The sequence below is a fragment of the Nycticebus coucang genome, chromosome 16, assembly GCF_027406575.1.
Source record: "Nycticebus coucang isolate mNycCou1 chromosome 16, mNycCou1.pri, whole genome shotgun sequence".
Lineage (NCBI taxonomy): Eukaryota > Metazoa > Chordata > Mammalia > Primates > Lorisidae > Nycticebus > Nycticebus coucang.
In genome coordinates this window covers 75,303,626-75,324,638 of record NC_069795.1, presented here as the reverse complement: position 1 = coordinate 75,324,638, position 21,013 = coordinate 75,303,626, and the positions used below count along the sequence as shown (strand labels likewise).

Here is a 21,013-nt window from a genome sequence, read left to right as displayed (position 1 = left end):
ATAGCTCATGTTCTTCATTTTATAACTACTTAATAAGTGGTTTGTAGGATTATCAACTATTATTGACCTACAAAAATATACAAATTTTATATAGTTCCACATAATAAAACTATAGCAAAAAAAAAATTACATATTTTTCTTAAAAGAAATATATGTGCCCAAGGTTTATCTCCATTTATGGAGCTCCTTGTATTGTTGTTGCAAATAAACTAACCCTACCAAGACAAAATCTAGGTGGTAAACAGACCAGTTTATATAAGTAACATTTTTTTTTTTTTTTTTTTGGAGACAGAGTCTCATTATGTCGCCCTCGGTAGAGTGCTGTAGTGTCACAGCTCAGAGTAACCTCCAACTCTTGGGCTCAAGAGATTCTCTTGCCTCAGCCTCCCAAGTAGCTGGGACTACAGGCACCACAACACCCAGCTATTTTTTGTTGCAGCTGTCGTTGTTTAGCTGGCCAAGGCTGGGTTCAAACCGTCCACCCTCAGTGTATGTGGCTGGCGCCGTAATCACTGTGCTACGGGCACCGAGCCTAAGTAACATATTATTTTCATAGTTATTTTTGAATCTACTGTTTGTAGCAGAAATTAGCAATGCTAATCATTCATTTGCTATACTACCTTACATAGTAGAAGTTTCATTTGCTGTGGCTTTAGTTGTCAGTTTTTCTTGGCAAAAAGTAAAAATCCATATGACTTAAGTTAATTTCATGTATAAAATCACAATTTTCATCTTTTAGAAAAAAGGCCACACGGATTGTTAAGATTATAATTTGTTCTAGTTATTCCTTGAGTTTCTACACTGTCAGGTTATATAACATTCTAGTTCTTGTTCTTCTTCTTTATTTTCTTTACTTTTTAAATTTTTTTTTTGGTAGACACTAATTCTTTCTATGTCGTCCAGGTTGGTCTTGTGATCAAGTGATCCCTTCACCTTGGCCTCCCAAAGTGCTAGGATTATAGGCTTGAGCCACTGTGGCTGGCCATAGATATGTATAACTATGTATAACTTCTTTATGCTGAATTTGGGGTCAGTAAGTATGAATAGAGAGAAAAAGTTTGTGTACTACTATTTAGGTGTTTTTTTAGATGTGTAGTATTTTAGGGCAGGCAGGGGAAAGAGGGGTATTGTATATCTGCATCTCCCTAGTCTGGACTGTCTTTATTAATAACTTTCTTTTTGTGTGAAACTACAGCATTCTGATATGTGATTTTTAGTATTTAATCTCTTTTTTTTTTTTTAATTAAATCATAGCTGTGTACATTAATGTGATCATAGGGCACCATACACTGGTTTTATAGACCTTTTGACACATTTTCATCACACTAGTTAATATAGCCTTCCTGGCATTTTCTTAGCTATTGTGTTAAGACATGTACATTCTACATTTACTAAGTTTCACATATACCCTTGTAAGATGCACCGCAGTTGTAATCCCACCAATCCCCCTCCCTCCGCCCCACTCCCTCCCCAGCTTCCCCCAATCTTAGGTTATAACTGGGTTATAGCTATCATGTGAAAGTCATAAATTAGTTTCATAGTAGGGCTGAGTACATTGTATACTTTTTCTTCCATTCTTGAGATACTTTACTAAGAATATGTTCCAGCTCCATCCATGTAAACATGAAAGAGGTAAAGTCGGGCGGCGCCTATGGCTCAGTGAGTAGGGCACCGGCCCCATATGCCAAGGGTGGTGGGTTCAAACCCAGCCCCGGCCAAACTGCAACAAAAAATAAAATAGCCGGGCGTTGTGGCGGGCACCTGTAGTCCCAGCTGCTTGGGAGGCTGAGGCAAGAGAATCATGTAAGCTCAGGAGCTAGAGGTTGCTGTGAGCTGTGTGACGTCATGGCACTCTACCTGAGGGCGGTACAGTGAGACTCTGTCTCTACAAAAAAAAAAAAAAAAGAAAGAGGTAAAGTCTCCATCTTTCTTTAAGGCTGCATAATATTCCAGGGTGGACATACACCACAATTTATTAATCCATTCGTGGATCGATGGGCACTTGGGCTTTTTCCATGACTTAGCAATTATGAATAGGGCTGCAATAAACATTCTGGTATGAATATCTTTGTTATGATGTGATTTTTGGTCTTCTGGGTATATGCCTAGTAGAGGAATTATAGGATTGAATGGCAGATCTATTTTTAGATCTCTAAGTGTTCTCCAAACATCTTTCCAAAAGGAATGTATTAATTTGCATTCCCACCAGCAGTGTAGAAGTGTTCCCTTTTCTCCACATCCACGCCAATATCTCTGGTCTTGGGATTTTGTGATAATGGGCTAATCTTACTGGAGTTAGATGATATCTCAAAGTAGTTTTGATTTGCATTTCTCTGATGATTAAAGATGATGAGCATTTTTCCATATGTCTGTAAGCCATACGCCTGTCTGCTTCAGAGTAGTTTCTCTTCAAGTCCCTTGCCCAGCCTACGATGAGATCACTTGTTCTTTTCTTGCTTATACGTTTGAGTTCTCTGTGGATTCTGGTTATTAAACCTTTATAGGAGACATAACCTGCAATTATCTTCTATTTAATCTCTTTTTAAGAGAACACCTCATCATTGAAGGTAGCTTCCCACTTTAATATGCAGACATTGCTAGATTTTGCCTTGGGCAAAGAAAATTCATTCATTTCTTAAATATACATTATCTACCAGTGGTTCTCAACCTGTGGGTCACGACCCCTTTGTAACAATGAAAATACATCCTGCATATCAGATATTTACTTTACAATTCATAACAACAGCAAAATTATAGTTATGAAATAGCAACGAAAATAATTTCATGGTGGGGGGTCACCACAACATGAGGAACTATACTAAAGGGTTGCGGCATTAGGAAGGTTGAGAACCACTGATCTAAAGCTTGTTGGATTTTTCAATTTTTTTTTGGCTGGGGCTAGGTTTGAACCCACCACCTCCGGCATATGGGACCGGCGCCTTACTCCTTGAGCCACAGGCGCTGCCCAGCTTGTTGGATTTTTTCAAACTTCACTTTTAGGTCTTCTGATTTCCAAATAACTGTCATTTTTTTCCAAAAATGAACATTTTGTCTGTGTCACCTGGGTGTTTCAAATCTTTTAGCACTGACTCCCTAGAAATGTAATCACCTGGGGATGCCTTCTGTGTTGTCAACGCTACCTACCCCCCAGCCTTTCAGAAGAGATAGTATTCCTCTTTAATCAGATAGACTATTATAGCATGCTTTGTGCTGTGACCAAAGATGTCAGGATTTCTTCAACTCCAGAAACCTCTGGTTTGCTCAATTTAAGTGTTCTGAGGCTATTTAATGTTAGGAATTTTATAGTCATGCCAGCTCCACAGTTGACAAACTGGAAAAGAAAGGTTCTTAGGGGATCTGATCGACACTGAGAAACTCCAGAAGACTTAAGCTTATAGAATTTCTGGCTTCTGGCCCCTGGCACAAGACAATCTAATTAAGGATAGATAGAGTTTAACAAACTGTTTGTTATTTGAAACTCAAAATATTAACTTCTAAGAGAAAATTATATCAGCTCAATTCTGATTGGCTCTTCATTAAGAAAGCAGCTCATAATTATCCGAAATAATACATATTTTTAAAATTTTAATTTTATTTAAATTTAAAAAATTTAACAAGGTGGGGCGGCGCCTGTGGCTCAGTTGGTAAGGCGCCGGCCCCATATACCGAGGGTGGCGGGTTCAAACCCGGCCCCGGCCAAACTGCACCCAAAAAATAGCTGGGCGTTGTGGCAGGCGCCTGTAGTCCCAGCTACTTGGGTGGCTGAGGCAGGAGAATCGCTTAAGCCCAGGAGTTGGAGGTTGCTGTGAGCTGTGTGAGGCCATGGCACTCTACCGAGGGCCATAAAGTGAGACTCTGTCTCTACAAAAAAAAAAAAAAAAAAATTTAACAAGGTAATATATTCTTATGGTTAACCAGATATATATGTAGATTGATAGATATAGAAAAGTTATGGCTTGGCGCTCATAGCTCAGTGGTTATGGGCTGGTGGGTTTGAACCTGGCCCAGGCCTGCTAAACAACAATGACAATAACAACAACAACAAAAGCAGCTGGGCGTTATGGCAGGTGTCTGTAGTCCCAGCTACTTGGGAGGCTGAGGCAAGAGAGTAGCTTAAGCCCAAGAGTTTGAGGTTGCTGTGAGCTGTGAAGCACTCTACTGAGGGCGACATAGTGAAACTCTGTCTCAAAAAAAGAGAAAGAGGGTGGCGCCTGTGGCTCAATGAGTAGGGCGCCGGCCCCATATACCGAGGGTGGCGGGTTCAAACCCAGCCCCGGCTGGACTGCAACCAAAAAACAGCCGGGCGTTGTGGCGGGCGCCTGTAGTCCCAGCTGCTCGGGAGGCTGAGGCAGAAGAATCGCGGAAGCTCAAGAGCTAGAGGTTACTGTGAGTCCTGTGACATCATGGCACTCTACTGAAGGCGGTAAAGTGAGACTCTGTCTCTACAAAAAAAAAAAAAGAGAGAGAAAAGAAAAGTTACGAGGCCAGACAAGGTGGCTCACACCGGTAATCCTAGCACTCTGGGAGGCTGATGCAGGTAGATTGCCTTAGCTCACAAGTTCCAGACCAGCCTGAGCTAGAACGAGACCTTGTCTCAAAAAATAGCTGGGCATTGTGGTGGGTGCCTATAGTCCCAGCTACTCAGGAGACGGAGGCAAAGTGAGACTGTCTCAAAATAAAAAAAGAAAGAAAAGCTACACAATGAAAAGTCTCACTCCTGTCCCTATCTATCCATTCCCATTCCCCTTCGCCTTGCCCTTCCCCAGAGGTTAACACTTTATTACTTTTTAGGTTTATATCCTGGCTGTTACATTGGCAGGAAGATCAAGTAAGAAGAGAACTAAAATAGTTGGTGACTTTGTCAGGAATATTTTTTTTTTTTTTTTTTTGTTGCAGTTTGGCCGGGGCTGGGTTTGAACCCGCCACCCTCAGCATATGGGGCCGGCGCCCTACTCACTGAGCCACAGGCGCCGCCCCAGGAATGTTTTTTATATATATTCCATATATTCCTGGAGGCAGAAGCTAAATTCTGATAGACTGCACAGTGAATGGGAAGGGAAGTGGTAGTTATTGCTAGGGAGGTGATGGTTTATGAAAGCCTGACTTTAAAAGGGTGGGTATCAAGAGGATGTTAACAGCGAGGTGTTTTGTCAAGGGAGTGTGTGTGTTACTCTAAGAGAGACCCGAGTTAATTAGTATGCTAGTTGGAAACTTGTAGCAAGATGGAATTAGGAAGTAGGAATATGGGGTATAGCTGGATGGGAAGAAATCCTAGAGGGAGGGAAGAAATGATACAGATGTGGGGAAGTTTGCAAAGAAGGCGAGGAGGGGGTTATTCTGGTATGATGGCTTCTGCTTTAGCTATGAAAATTGGTTGTTTGGAGAGCGAAGGTATTATGTTAGAAGTTTTTGGTCTTTATGAAAAATGGCAGTTAATAGATTAGGAAAACAAAGATAATTGAGCAAAATTAAGATTGAGGTTAGAGATCATGCATTTATGGGTGTACCATATGATTGTTTGAGCACCATAAATTTTTTCCTGTATTTTTTCCAAGGTAATTTTTTATACCAACAGATTTTTTTTTTCTCTATCTCTGTCCTGTGATGTACATTATAAAGTATAACATTTTGGCTTTCAAGATTGCAAAAGAAAGTATTATTTTATTTTAGAAGTTTTTGAATTTATATTGGTTTATAAATGTTTAAGGCCAGCATATGGTTAAATGGAATCAGTTTTGTTATTCTTAGGAAGGACTGTTTTGTCTCTTTCCGTTTTTAACTGCTTGTTTTCATGAGCGAAATGATGTTTTATTTCTTGTTTCAGGAGATTTACTGAACTAAAACACTACAGTGATGAACTGCAGTCTGTCATCTCCCATCTTCTTCGAGTCAGAGCTGTAAGTGTTTCCCAAGAGCTTTTTTTTTTTTTTTTTCTTAGAGACAGAGTCTCGCTTTATCGCCCTCAGCAGAGTGCCGTGATGTCACAACTCACAGTAACCTCCAGCTCCTGGGCTTAGGCCATTCTCTTGCCTCAGGCACCTGTCACAAAGCCCGGCTATTTTTTTGTTGCAGTTTGGACAGGGCCGGGTTTGAACCTGCCACCCTTGGTATATGGGGCCAGCGCCCTACCCACTGAGCCACAGGCGCCACCCCCTAAGAGCTTTTTTATACAAGTTTATGAGAGAGTACTTCACATTTTATCATATGTGTAGTAGGTAGTATTTATGATGAATAACTGATTTTTAAATTCAAATTTAGTATGTTCATCATCCAAACTGCATTTTTAAAAAAGTGAAATATTTTCTGTTATAAACAACTCAAAGAATGTTAGCATATTATTTTTCTCCATGGGCCTTTGTAATAGCATAGTTCTGAATCTTATCAAAAGGTGAGCTGTTGCAGTGGTGCAGTGGTGAAATGTAAATAAATGTAGGGTTTTATAGCTACATATAATAATACCTTATTCTTTCAGATTTTTCTTTTTTGAGACAGAGCCTCAACCTGTCACCCTGGGTAGAGTGCTATGGCATCACTGCTCACAGCAACCTCCAACTCCTAGGCTTAAGCGAGTCTCCTGCCTCAGCCTCCTAAGTAGCTGGGACTACAGGCGCCCACCGCAACACCCGGCTACTTTTTGGTAGTAGTTGTCGTTGTTTGGCAGGCCCAGTCTGGATTCGATCCCTCCAGCTCAGGTGTATATGGCTGGCGCCTTAGCTGCTTGAGCTGCATATAGGTGCCGAGCCATCTTTCAGATTTTTTTAAGGATTGTGAAATAATTTATGGATGTTAGGCCATCTTGTTTGTGTGTTCTTAAATTCTACTAAATGTACTAATTTTGCCATGACAAAATGAACTAGAAATTGAGGAATAATTGTACTTAGGCATACAGACATGGAGAAAAGTACTTTTCAGTAAATTAATGCACCTAGGAAATGTTGTGTTGGTAACCCACTCTGGTCCTTTGAGGTAACCTAAAGGGAACCTTAGAACTTGCCTGTGCTAAAGGCTTCAAAAGAGACTGGGTGACCAATTCTAAAGATCACATTTTATGCCGATTGGAATCCTCTTGAAATGAAGTCTGTTGTGTGGAATTTGCTTTGATAAAAGAGTCCACTGATAAGGAATGAAAAGTGGGGGCAATTGTAGATGAAACTAGATTAGACATATAGTGATTGTTGAATATGGGTATTGAGAAATGGATGTGGTATCTTTCTGTTCTCTGTACTTTTTATATGTTTAAGATTTCCCCAATAGGCAACATCTATACCTCAGTGGGTAGGGCACTGGCCACATTCACCCAGGCTGGCGGGTTCAAACCCCGCCCAGGCCTACTAAGCAATAGTGACAACTGCAACCTAAAAATAGCCAGTCATTGTGGTGGGTGCCTGTAGTCCCAGATACTTGGAAGGCTGAGGCAAGAGAATCGCTTAAGCCCAAGAATTGGAGGTTGCTGTGAGCTGTGATGCCATGGCACTCTACCCAGGGCAACAGCTTAAGACTGTCTCAAAAAAAAAATAAAGATTTCCCCAATAGTATAGAAAAATAGAAAAAAGAAAAATCCTTCTGAAGATCCTCATATTGGCCCAATCTATAGTTTAACTGTTCAGAATATCACTGGCTTCTTAAATTGTAAGATGCTTTGTAGCAAAAGAAAAGGCACTTGTGAGAATTATTAGGCTGGATCTGGGTATTGGAAAGGACTATGGTTTAATGAGTAAAATTTCTATAGCTATGCTTGCCTTGAAATTACTTGGATAAATTAAGCAATTTAAGGTGTTCTTGTGGGAAAAACACCCCAGAATGCTGGAAGAGCAGTTCACACTGCTTTGTCTTCTGTGACAGAAAACCTGGAGAATCTATTTAACTTAGAGGTCTGGCTGGTTAAGAAAACTGTGTCCCTTTCAGTCAAAAGGAAGAGGAACATCGTAGATCGCTTCATTTAGCAAGCAGGTAACAGTTGAGGAGTCAGGCGTAGAAGAGGTAACTATTAAGCAGTTGCACAACTAACCAAAGTACTGAACGATGCTCAAATGGACTTTCACACGTGGAAGAAATACCCAGCCAGAATCAGATTTATCAGGAATCTCAGGTAGAGAGTGGAGAATTAAACAAAGTATCCAGTTACACACTCAGAAAAAAATCTATGAAGCAAAGGGGATAACTTTAAGTAAGATCTAGAGGTGTAAAGGAGGAAGAACTGGGCATGGGGGCAGGCACCTGTAATCTCAGCTCTTTGGGAGGCTGAGGCGGAAGGATCGCTTGAATCCAGGCTGAGCAATATAGTGAGACCTTGTGTCTTTTTTTTTTTTTTTAAATGATAAAAGAGGTTCGGCGCCTGTGGCTCAATCAGCTAAGGTGCCAGCCACATACACCTGAGCTGGTGGGTTCGAATCCAGCCTGGGCCTACCAAACAATGATGGCTGCAACCAAAAAATAGCCCGGCGTTGTGGCGGGTGCCTATAGTCCCAGCTTCTTGGATTTTTTGGCCAGGGCTGGGTTTGAACCTGCCACCTCTGGCATATGGGGCCGGCGCCTTACTCTGTTAAGCGACAAGCACCGCCCCAGTCCCAGCTACTTGGGAAGCAGAGGCAGGAGAATCTCTTATGCCCAAGAGTTGGAGGTTGCTGTGAGCTGTGATGCCACAGCACTCTACCCAGGGCGACAGCTTGAGGCTCTGTCTCCAAAATATATATATATGTGTGTGTGTGTATATATATATATATATAAAAGAAATGGAAAAAAAGGAGGAAAAGTGATTGTCATTGTTGGGAAACTGTTATACTCAGACTAAAAGAATATATGGATGATTGCTTTTATAAAATAAGAAAGCTGGGCGGCGCCCGTGGCTCAGTGAGCAGGGCGCCGGCCCCATATACCGAGGGTGGCGGGTTCAAACCCAGCCCCGGCCAAACTGCAACAAGAACAAAAAAAGTAGCTGGGCGTTGTGGCCAGCGCCTGTAGTCCCAGCTACTTGGGAGGCTGAGGCAGAAGAATCGCCTAAGCCCAGGAGTTGGAGGTTGCTGTGAGCTGTGTGACACCACGGCACTCTACCGAGGGCCATAAAGTGAGACTCTGTCTCTACAAAAAAAAAAAAAAATTAAAAAAAAAAGAATAAAAGAAAAAAAAATAAGAAAGCTATCATAAAACAAGGCATGATAATGATTGTATCTGCTTTTCTGCTGAAAGTATATTTTAAAATGTAATTAATATTTAAATAATCTTTAAAGGTTATGACAAAACCATAACTTTAAAGAAAATTTTTTTTTATTTTTTATTTTATTTTATTTTATTTTTTTTGGCCGGGGCTGGGTTTGAACCCGCCACCTCTGGCATATGGGACCGGCGCCCTACTTCTTGAGCCACAGGCGCCACCCAACTTTAAAGAAAATTTTAAAAGGATTCTCTCAGCTGGGCATGGTGGCTCATGTCTGTAATCCCAGCACTCTGGGAGCCCAAGGTAGGTGGATTGCTTAAGCTCAGAAGTTTGAGATCACCCTGAGCAAGAGTGAAACCCTGTCTCTAATAAAAATAGAAAAAAAAATTAGCTGGACATTGTGGCAGGTACCTGTAGTCCCAGCTACTTAGGAGGCTGAGGCAGGAGGATCACTTGAACTTAGGAGCTTGAGGTTGCAGTGAGCCAGGCTGATGCTGTGGCACTCTAGCCTGAGCAACAGAGTGTCTCAAAAATATATATATATATATATTCTCTCACACAACTATTTTTATATTTTTACTCTGTGCCCACTCCAGTTTAGCTCCATTACCCTTTTTATTGTTCCCAACTGTGCCAAACTTGTTTCTGCCCTAGGACTTTTATTTACTCTTTTCCATGCCTGTACGGCTTTTCATTCACTCCTCACCTTCAGAATCCTCTCTTGGAGGGGCGGCGCTTGTGGCTCAACGGGTAGGGCGCCGGTCCCATATGCCGGAGGTGGCGGGTTCAAGCCCAGCCCCGGCCAAAAATAAAAAAAAAAAAAAAAAAGAATCCTCTCTTGGCATGTTCTTGCCTATCATTTAGTTTTTTGTTTAAGTGCCTCTTCAGAAAGATCTTTCCTGGGCATCTTGCATAAAATAAGATGTCACCGTTTATCATTATTTGTCATTTCCCATTATTGCTGTTTTTGTAGCAATATTCTGTGACATTGTGTTCTATACTCATTTGTCAGTGATCTCACCTGCTCATGTGAGTGCCACAAGAGTGAGTGCTTTGTTTTCTTACCTCTAAAGCCCTGCAATAGTGCCTGACACACAGTAGACCCTCACTTAAATATTTATTGAATGAATGAATAAATGTATATGCTCACAATTGTATGTTTAAAAGATCTGAAAAAGCAATACATTGTTTCTTGAATTTAATTGTAGCCACAGGGGACTGGTTGGTAATGTGTGTAGTATATGTGAGAAGTAACTTTAAAGAAGGCAACCCTTTGGGCAGCACCTATGGCTCAGTGGGTAGGGCGCCGGCCCTGTATACCTAGGGTGGCAGGTTCGAACCTGGCTCCAGCCAAACTGCAACAAAAAAATAGCCAGGCATTGTGGCAGGCACCTATAGTTCCAGCTACTCAGAAGGCAGAGGCAAGAGAATCGCCTAAGCCCAGGAGTTGGAGATTGCTGTGAGCTGTGACGCTACGGCACTCTACCAAGGGTGACAGAGTGAGACTCTATCTCAAAAAAAAAAAAAAAGAAGGTGACCCTTTGCTGCTGCTGATGTGGGGAAATAAGTTGATACATTGATAGATTAATTTTTTTTTAAAAATGACCTTGTCATCAAAGAATTTGTAATAGCCAAGTAAGAGATGTTTATCCTAAACTTTTTGAAAACAGGCTTCAGAAACTTTATTGACACAAAAAATAGCTTGAGATCTTCAAAGGAAAGGCAGCACTTGATCTGAGTCCCATTGAAATTCTTACTATATAAATGAGAAAAATGCCAGTGAAAAACACACGATGATTTCGGATTAGCTTATGTTTTAAAACACGGTGTTCTAAAGTTGGGAGAAAGGCCATTAGTCAGTCATGGACAGAAACAAAAGTGATGTGAAGTAAAAATGGAAAGTTGAAGCCCCCCACTAACTGAAGCCCTCAGACGCTGCAGAAAGCATCACAGAAAGGGTCTTTCATGACATCCAGTGTATAGAGTAGAAGCAGCCTTGGACACTGTTTAAGACATGATAAATTGTTAACAGATGAAGAGAACATAGAATTAACTTGACTATCTTTTCTGCCAAAAATTCTTTTGAAACCAGAAAAGACAAAAAGTAAATTACAGCTGGGTTAAAGAGTTGAATATTTAAGAAGTCAAATACAACAACTGGAAAGGGCAGGTGGCCTTAGTCTAACAAGAGCTAAGTTTGGGACTTGCCTCTGCCGTTTACTGGGTCCTTCAGACAAATTCAGTAATCTTTCAATGTTTGTTTTCCTAGCTGAAAATGACAGTGATATATATCCCTTGGAACCTAATTGGTTCTGAATAAAATTTTATTTTTGCTTTTTGTTGTTGTTGTTGTTTTTAATGTATCAGGTGGCTTACTTTATTGGGTATCTTTGCCAGTAGAACAGAACACTTTCCTACATTTAGGAGACTTCCCTCAAGACACACACCTAGAAGGCCTCAGAGGGGCAGGACTGGACCCACAAAATCAGTCTTCATCAGTGCCTATTTTTTTTGTTTGTTAAATCATAACTATATACATCAATGCATTTATGGGGTACAGTGTGCTGATTTGATATACAATGTGGAATGCTTAAGGCTAACCCAAGACATTGCCCCCTCCCAACTCCCCAGGGGAGCTCAGTCCTTTATCATGAATAGAGTGAACTCAGGTGGAATCCCATATAACCAACCAACTTGAGAAGGGGAAGCCTGAGGAACGTTCAGAGACAGGTCCAATGTTGGGATCTGTGCTTGTAGAGGTGGCCAGGTCAACCTCGGTCAGGGGCTGGCTCCAGACACGTTGCAGCATCTTGAGGCCCTGGGCCTGACTATAGAAGTCCTGGCTCCCCACACACTAGACCATGTGCAACAGCCACTGCCTTTCCCTGGGTGGCCTGACCACAGTGACACGAGTCTGGCCTGTGGCTGTAAACCACCTCTCCAGCTGAATGAGGGTATAGCAGTGTACCTCAATGCAGCAAAGGTATGTGTCATTGTGCCCAAAGATAATCTGGTCTTCCTCCGTGTGAATTGTTGCTGGATTATGAAAGTTTTTGGGCGTGGTCCACCATGGCTTCTTCCTGGGAGCGCTCATTCCCATGTCCACATACTCCACTACTACCTGATTCAGAAGAGAGGCAAGAGTGTGCAAGTGGCTGAACCAGGGCTTGAAAAAGGTGCTGAATAAATTTTTATTATATTAATGGGTGCTTTACTCATGGAGTTACGAGACTCAGATGAGATTATTTATGTTTTGTGAACAAAAACAAAAGGAAAATTATACTGATATCTAACATTACCACTGGTGTCATCCACTAGTGTTCAGGCATATCACTTACTTCCCACAGCAACACTTTGATGGTAGGTACTGTTACTGGCCCCATTTTATAAGATAGGAAACCAAGGCTAATGAGGGTAACTAAGTAATTTGCCTACTATCACATAATTAATAGACTTAGTGCTAGAATTTAAACCTTAAATCTAACTCCAGAGCCTGTGCTCTTAATCGCCTACAAATGATATATTGACAAAGAATGAGAATAAAGTGAAGGAAAAGAACTGATATTCATTGAGCCACCCTGTTTGTTGCCAGGAACCTTAGAAACATTATTTTAATCTTCACAAAATTGTTTGATGGTCATTTCCACATCTCCAAAGTCAAACCCTGAAGTAAAAAGGAGGTGGAATATGAACTCATTTTTGTCTGGCTCTAAATCTCCCGTTTCCTGCTACACTATGATGCTTCTTTGTGGGAAATCAGATTTGCAAGGGTGGGTAGGGATGTAACTGCTACTATTCTAAAAATGCAAATTATAATCATTGAGATGCATTTAGCATTTGATTTGTAGTCACTTTCATTTTTTACCTTTCTTCTAAAAGGCACTTGATAAAGATGTCACTTTTAAAGGTGATAGTATCTAGGGTTTGTGAAATGTTTAGTGATGGTGGTAGTATAAAGTATTACAGCTCTTTTGGAAGCCATTTGGCAGAAAGTATCAGGAGTCTTGAATCTCATAATCTTTGACTCCCTAGGTGAATAAAGGTGGGGGGGAAGTTAGCACGTCCAGATTTTTAAAATACCATCATCTAGTAGCATGTCATGGAACTATGTCTTTCTCAGCATTTAGTTCTCTCCTACTTCAGTGAGGACAGAGAAGGCATTCTCAGTTCCATATGATTTGGAGCAGGGAAGGATAATTGGATGAGGTTGCCACATTTTGTATGTTGTAGAATTTGCTAGGTGTCAATCTTCCCCCAATCAACTGATGATGAATTTTCGAAAACAGACTTGATGATAGAAATGAAATTGATTAGCAGTCTGGACTAAACATTGGGTACAGCCCTTTTTCCCTGGCATCAATATTAATGATTACCAACAACAATTTAATCAGTCTGGTCTCAGGTTTTAATCATTCGTGTTTTATTTCTCTGCCATTTTTGCCTTTTCTTTTTCTTTAGAAATGATATTTTTTGATTTACAGTTTATAGTTTTTCTTTGCTTTATCATCTTCCTCACAGCCTAATAATCTAGACACCTTCACTTCATGTTTTAATTATAGTTGGCTTTGAAGAGTTTCTACCAGAAATGTCGTTGGTCCAACAGCAGCTGCTAAAGCCTCTATTGCCTCGCCCGTGGGTGGAGGGGCTCCACAGGTGCTCACTCCCCTCTTTGGTGTATGACGACTCTGGCCTCTTTTGGCTGTACCCACTGGACCAATATATTTTCCAGAGCTATAACTGCTATGGTGTAAGCTGCCAGGAGCAATATACTTTAAAGAAACAAAACTTTTTAATATCTGGGATTCACAAAATCTTTCTTTAAAGGTTTGTTTTGTGTGCTCACACTGCTTCTGGGTTTTGTTCCTAAGTGTTATTTAACAAATTCTCATCCTCTCCTCTATGCTTAGCTTATAGGAAGGAGGTTTGATACCTAAAAGTACAGGAATCTGGAAAAGTTAGCGGTCTAGAAGATATTTTCTTTTCTTTTTTTTTTGCCTTGAGACAGAGTCTCATTCTGTTGCCCAGGCTCGAGTGCCATGGTATCAACCTACTTTACAGCAACCTCAAACTCCTGGGTTCCAGCTATCCTCTTGCCTAAGCTTCCCAAGTAGCTGGGACTACAGGTACCCATCACAACACCCAGTTAATTTTTCTAGTTTTTTTAATAGAGAGGGGTCTAGCTCTTGCTCAGGTTGTTTTTGAACTCCTGAGCTCAGATGATCTTCCTGCCTCGCCCTCCCATAGTGCTGGGATTTGTTTGACCTAAGATGATATTTTCTACCATATATTGTTTGGAATGCTAGTCCTGTAAGATATTCACTACTGCAAACCATATCTTTCCCTTGAACACTCAAAGATTCATACATTGTATAAAAACTCTAAAAAGTTGGGCTGTACCTATGGCTAGGGAGTAGGGCGCCGGCCCCATATACCAAGGGTGGCAGGTTCAAACCCTGCCCCAGCCAAACTGCAACCAAAAAAAAAAAATTGTCAGGCATTGTGGCGGGTGTCTGTGGTCCCAGCTACCTAGGAGGCTGGGGCAAGAGAATCTCTTTAAGCCCGAGATCTGGAAGTTGCCGTGAGCTGTGACGCCATGGTACTCTACCGAGGGCGACAAAGTGAGACTCTGCCTCTAACTAAAAAAAAAAAAAAAAAAAAACTTTTATAAAGTCCTGCAGAAAGTTAGGCATGGTTATATGTGCACCTGTAGTCCCTGGTACTCAGGAGGCTGAGGCAAGAGGATCGCTTAAGTTTAGGAGTTCAAGGCTTGCCTGGGCAACATGGCTAGACCCCCATTTCTTAAAAAGTCTACAGAAAAAAACCCTGTTAAATTTTATGTGGCTCGACAGCCATACACTGGGGCTGGCAGGCTTGAACCCAGCCCGGGCCTGCTAAACAACAATGACAACTATAGCAGCAACAACAAAAAAACCGGGCACTGTGGCGGGCACCTGTAGTCCCAGCTACTTGGGAGGCGGAGGCAAGAGAATTGCTTAAGCCCAAGAGTTTGAGGTTGCTGTGAGCTGTGACAATATGGCACTCTACTGAGAATGACATAGTAAGATTGTTTCTCTCTCTCTCTCTCTATATATATATATATATATATATTTTTTTTTAATTATTATCTCAGTGTTTACCAAACTTGGTGATGGAACCACTTAAAAATTTAACACTTCATAGAATACTCAAAAATTAATTGAGAAATGACATCCTAGGGAAATTAGAGGTCTGAGGACAATCCTGAAGAATTTCAGGCAGAAATAAGACTATGAGCTTTTTCCTGAAAGCTGAATTCAGTGTAGGATCCGTTAAAACTTTTTTCTGAAGACTAGACAGTTAATGTTTCAGCTTTGTTGCCTCTGTGGTCCCTGTCATGTCTATTCAGCTCTGTGTGACAGATGAACAGTACTAACTTGAGTGAGCATGACAGTGCTCCAGTAACACTTCGATTGGCAGAAACAAGCAGCAGACTCGTAGTGTGCTGACCCTTAGTCTAGTGGTTAGTGTTCCCTCAGAGCAAGCCAAGGATAGATGGAAAACATTTTATGATCCTCTTATACCTGCTCCAAGTATTTACAGTGGTGATTCTTTCACTTTAAGCTGAATTCTTGAAAGGGTTAACATTCATTGTAGAGGCTGGGTGCAGTGGCTCACGCCTGTACGAGCCCTCTGGGAGGCCAAGGCGGGTGGATTGCTTGAGCTCACATGTTGAGAACAGTCTGAGCAAGAATGAGACACCATCTCTAAAAAATAGATGGGCATTGTGATGGGCACCTATATTCCCAGCTACTCAGGAGGCTAAGACAAGAGAATGGCTTTAGCCCAAGAGTTGGATGTGCAGTTAGCTATGACGCCATGGCACTCTACCAAGAGTGACGAGTGATACTCTGTCTCAAAAAATAAAAATAAAAAAAAGATTTGTTGTAGAGTTAATGTTTAAGTTTGAGGAATCGGGAGGTAAATCTGTATACCAGATTTTTGTTTTTTGAGGTATACTCTTACTCTGTTGCTCCAGGCTAGTTTGCCACAGCGTCATAGTTATAGCAGCTTTAAACTCTTGGGTTCAAGCAATCCCCTCCTTAGCCTCCTGAGTAGCTGGTTCTATAGGTGCCCACCACAATGCCCAGTTAACTTTTCTTTGTTGTTTTTGTTTGGTTGGTTTTAGTAGAGACTAGGATCTGGCTCTTGTTCACGCTGGTTTTGAACTCCTGAGCTCGAGGAATCTTCCCTCAGCCTCCCAGAGTGCTAGGATTACAAACGTGAACCATTGAACCCAGCCCAGAACTTTTTTTTTTACTGTTTTATATGGGATTAGCTTTTGGTCTTCTAGTTCATTACTATAACACCTTGGAGTGTTCCACCTTGGGGGAAAGTAAAGCAAATTAATTACCAAATGTGACGTTTTATTGTTTTGCTGTAACTTTTTTTTTTTTTTAGAGGTAGAGTCTCACTTTGTCGCCCTTGGTAGAGTGCTGTGCTGTGGCATCACAGCTCACAGCAAACTCCAGCTCTTGGGCTTAGGCAATTCTCTTGCCTTAGTCTCCTGAGTAGCTAGAGGCGCCCACCACAACGCCTGGCTATTTTTTTGTTGCAGTTTGGCCGGGGCCAGGTTTGAACCGGCCACCCTCGATATATGGGGCCAGCCCTACTCACTGAGCCACAGGCACCGCCCAAGTTTTCCTGTAACTTTTATAAAATTTGTGTGAGTGGCTTGTCAGTACACATTTCATCTAAGTGATCTAAATTGTAATTCTGTTGTTACTAAAATACCTAATATGTTTGTTGGTTAGAAAGAGTTATCTCTTAACAAATAGCCTAGAAGGATGTTGGATATATTTAGCATTTATGTATAAAACTATGTATCAATAAAATTGAAAATGTTTTTATCCCTTCCCTTGGTAAATTCCACTTTGGAGATTTTACATAAGAAAACAATCTGTAGGAAGAAGGCTTTTGGATATGCTTATTACGTTATAATACTAAAAAATTGGGAATAACTAAATATCCAACAAGTTATCTTCCTTTTTTTTCCTTTTTGGAGACAGAGTCTCACTTTGTCAAGCTCACAGCAACCTCAAACTCTTGGGCTCAAGTGATTCTTTTGCCTCAGCTTCCCAAATAGCTGGGACTACAGGCGCTCACCACAACGACTGGCTATTTTTAGAGACGGGATCTTGTTCTGGCTCGGGCTGGAACCTGTAAGTTTAGGCAATCCATCTGCCTCGGCCTCCCAGAGTGCTAGGATTACAGGCATGAGCCACTGTGCCCAGCTTCCAAAAGTTATCTAAGACGGAACCTTTGTGTATTTTTGTACCCTACTCAGTGGAATTTTATGCAGCTATTTAAAGTGATATTATTAAAGATAGTATTAACCTGATGGATAAGCATCTTACCACTCCTGCTATAGTAAATTTAAGAACAGTAATTAAAAACTATGCATAAAAAGAAGTTTGGAAGCATGGGATATAATAAGTAGGGTAAGAGTACTAGTTTTATTTTTGGAGGTGGGATGGGATTTTTGGAGATTAAAGGGGTTTTTTTGCCATATTTTCCAAGTTACTATACTGAGTAGTTCTTTTGTTTGTTTTATTTCTTGGATGAGGATGGATTTTTTTTTTTAGGCAATCTGTGTATAACTTTGACCTAACAGCAATTTCTGTTAAATGTTTATTTCAGAGAGTTGCAGATCGACTCTATGGTGTATATAAAGTGCATGGGAATTATGGGCGAGTTTTCAGGTAAGTACAAACTTTCAAAATAAACAACAGTTAGGTCTAATTAGCTCTTTGCAGGCCTGGCGAGGTGGCTCACACTATAATCCTGTTACTCTAGGAGGCTGAGTTGGGTGGATTGCCTGAATTCAGGAGTTGGAGACCAGCCTGAGCAAGATCAAGACCCCGTTTCTAAAACTAGCCAGGTGTTGTGGCAGGTACCTGTAGTCCCAACTACTTAGGAGACTGAGGCAAGAGGATAACTTGAGCCCAAGAGTTTGAGGTTACTGTGAGCTCTGATGCCACGGCACTCTACCAATGGTGACAGAACGAGACTCTCAAAAAAGAAAAAATAGCCCTTTGCCTAAAAGCAGTCATCTTGGAAATTTATGCATCTGCAGAGTTTTTGTTGTTGTTGTTGTTAAATGATGTCCCATAGTAGTGATTTTTGTGCTTTCAGGTATCTGATTTTTGTTTTAAAGCCTTTAGCTAGGCGCCGCGGCTCATGCCTATAATCCCAGCACTGTGGGAGACTGAGGCAGGAGGATTGCTTGAGCTCAGGAGTTTGAGACTTGTCTGAGCGAAAGTGAGACTCTGAAAAAAATGAAAACCCCAGGCAGGAGCCACCTGTAATCCCAGGTGTTTCTGGAGGCTGAGACAGCAGGATGCCCACAGATGGGGTCTGAAGTTGCAGTGGACTATGACACCACTGCACTTGGCTCAGAGCGTAGAATTGAACTTGTCTTGACAAAAAAAAAAAAACAAGGCAACTGTTTTAAAGCCTTTCTTTAAATAAAACTTAATGAGGAAGTTCAATATGTTGAGCAGATAAAGTGAAACTATGCTGAATGAAGTGGGGGGGCTTTTTACTTTCTTGGCATCCTGTCTTATAAAATTGGTGATTTTATATTTTGTTTTTGCCATTTTATAATTTATAAGACTTTTGCAAGATGAGTTTTTTCAGTCTTGGGATAATTTTAATGATAGAATGTTTGTGCACATAACTTGCATATTTTGGTTATTTTTAAACCATTTTGTGAATTTTCATGTGTTCGTCATTTTGGTTGTGATGTTTTAAAGGAGTAGGGCACCAGCCCCATATGCCGGAGGTGGCGGGTTCAAACCCAGCCCCGGCCAAAAACTGCAAAAAAAAAAAAAAGTTACTATCCAGATCTTTTTAGAAGAAAAATAGCCTCACAAATATTCCATTATAAGTCCTTTTGATTGAATTAATTTAAAAATAACAGCTTATTTTACATTTTTGAAAAGTTAGTACATTCACACAAGAACAAAATTCAAAAGCAACAAAAAGCTATGCAGTGAAGTCTCCTCAGCCTCGCCACCCCGGTGTCCTGGTCTAAGACAACTAATATCAATCCTTAGTTTCCAGTATATCCTAATAGTGACATGTAGCACTGTAAACATAATATATGAGCTTACAAACAAATACATTTTTCATTATTTTCTACACAAAGAAGAAGCATGTTGTATGCATTGCTTTGTTCATTTGCTTTAACTTGCTTTTTTCACTTAAAGAGCTGCTCTCCAGGATACATTGTTAGCAGATTAAGTAACTATGTTGGGTTTTGCTAAGCAGAAGTATCATAATTTAACCAGTCTCCTCTTAATAATTATTTTCAGTCTTTTAAAAATGCTGCAGTCTGTGGTACCCATAGCTCAGTGTGTAGGGCACTGGCCACATAACGAAGGCTGGTAGGTTTGAACCCGGCCCGGGCCAGCTAAACAATAATGACAGCTGCAATAAAAAAAAAAATAGCTGGGCATTGTGGCAGGTACGTGTAGTCCCAGCTACCTGGGAGGCTGAGGCAAGAAAATCACTTGAGCCTGAGTTGGAGGTTGCTGTGAGTTGTGACGCTGTGGCACTCTACCAAGGGTGACATAGTAAGGCTCTATGTGAGACCAAGTGTGACATAGTGAGACTCTTTCTCACAAAAATAAAATAAAATAAAAATGGCTGCAGTAAATGTTTATGTTATTTCACACACATCTGAGTATATATGTAGGATAAAATTCTAAAAGTAGAATTACTGAGTCCAAGGATGGTTATAGTTTTCGTAGAAACTGTATTACCCTATACAGAGAGTGTTAAATTTCCACCAGCAAAGTATGAATACCTGTTTTCGCTCACCCCTGCCCAAACAGTGTTTACTAGTCTTGTGGTGAAAAGTAGTTTCTCATTGTACAGATGGTCCCAGATTTATGATGGTTTCACTTCTGATGGGTTTACTGGGAATATGAGCACTTGTAGTTGTGATTTGTATTTTTCTCATGAATTAAATCAAACATTTTCCTAAGATTAATAGCCATTTTCCCCCATCTCTTTCTTTTTTTTTTTTTTTTTTGAGACAGAGTCTCACTATGTCACTGTTGGTAGAGTGCCATGGTGTCACAGCTCACAGCAACCTCCATCTCTTAGGCTTAAGCAATTCTCTTGCCTCAGCCTCCCAAGTAGCTGGGACTACAGGTGCCCACCACAACACCCAGCTTTTTTTTGTTGCAGTTGTCATTGTTGTCTAGCTGGCCCGGGCTGGGTTCGAACCCGCCACCCTTGGTGTATGTGGCTGGTGCTATAACTACTGTGCTACTGGTGCTGAGCCTTTCCCCCCCTATCTCATGAGTTGCCTGTACATATCTTTAGGGCTGATAGGTTATTTTTTATTGGTGTGCAGGTGTTCCTTATCCTTATTAAAATTAGGTATTTGTGAAATGAATTGCAGATGTCTTTTCAGTTTGTCATGTGTCTTTTGACTTTTGTTTTTCCTTTTTTTTTTTTTGTTTTGAGACAGTCTCATTTTGTCACTCTCGGTTCAGTGCCCTGGGTCTTAGCTCACAGCAACCTTAAACTCTTGGGCTCAAGTGATCCTCTTGCCTCAGCCTCCTGAGTAGCTGGGACAGCACCTGGCTAGTTTTAGAGACAGGATCACGTTCATGCTCAGGCTGGTCTCAAACTCCTGAGCTCAGGCAGTCTACCTACCTCAGCCTCCTAGAGTGCTGGGATTACGGGCATGAGCTACCAGGCCCGGCCTCTTTTGACTTTTCTTATGGTAGCTTTGACATATAGAATATTCTGTTTATTAAATTCAGTTACATATAAATAATTAGTTTTCTCCTTTTAATAATAATAGTT

General features: G+C 40.9%; 1 protein-coding gene and 1 pseudogene across 1 annotated transcript in view; one reads left to right on the top strand and one right to left on the bottom strand.

Moving 5' to 3' along the window:
- Positions 1 to 21,013, top strand: part of SNX4 (sorting nexin 4) — an 89,467-nt gene that overhangs the window by 37,754 nt on the left and 30,700 nt on the right. The window contains exons 7-8 of the mRNA XM_053564503.1: positions 5,825 to 5,897; positions 17,831 to 17,892. Of these exons, the coding sequence (XP_053420478.1) occupies positions 5,825 to 5,897; positions 17,831 to 17,892 (135 nt within the window). The remainder of the gene's footprint in view (positions 1 to 5,824; positions 5,898 to 17,830; positions 17,893 to 21,013) is intronic.
- On the bottom strand, positions 11,568 to 17,542 carry LOC128568076 (putative KHDC1-like protein; annotated as a pseudogene).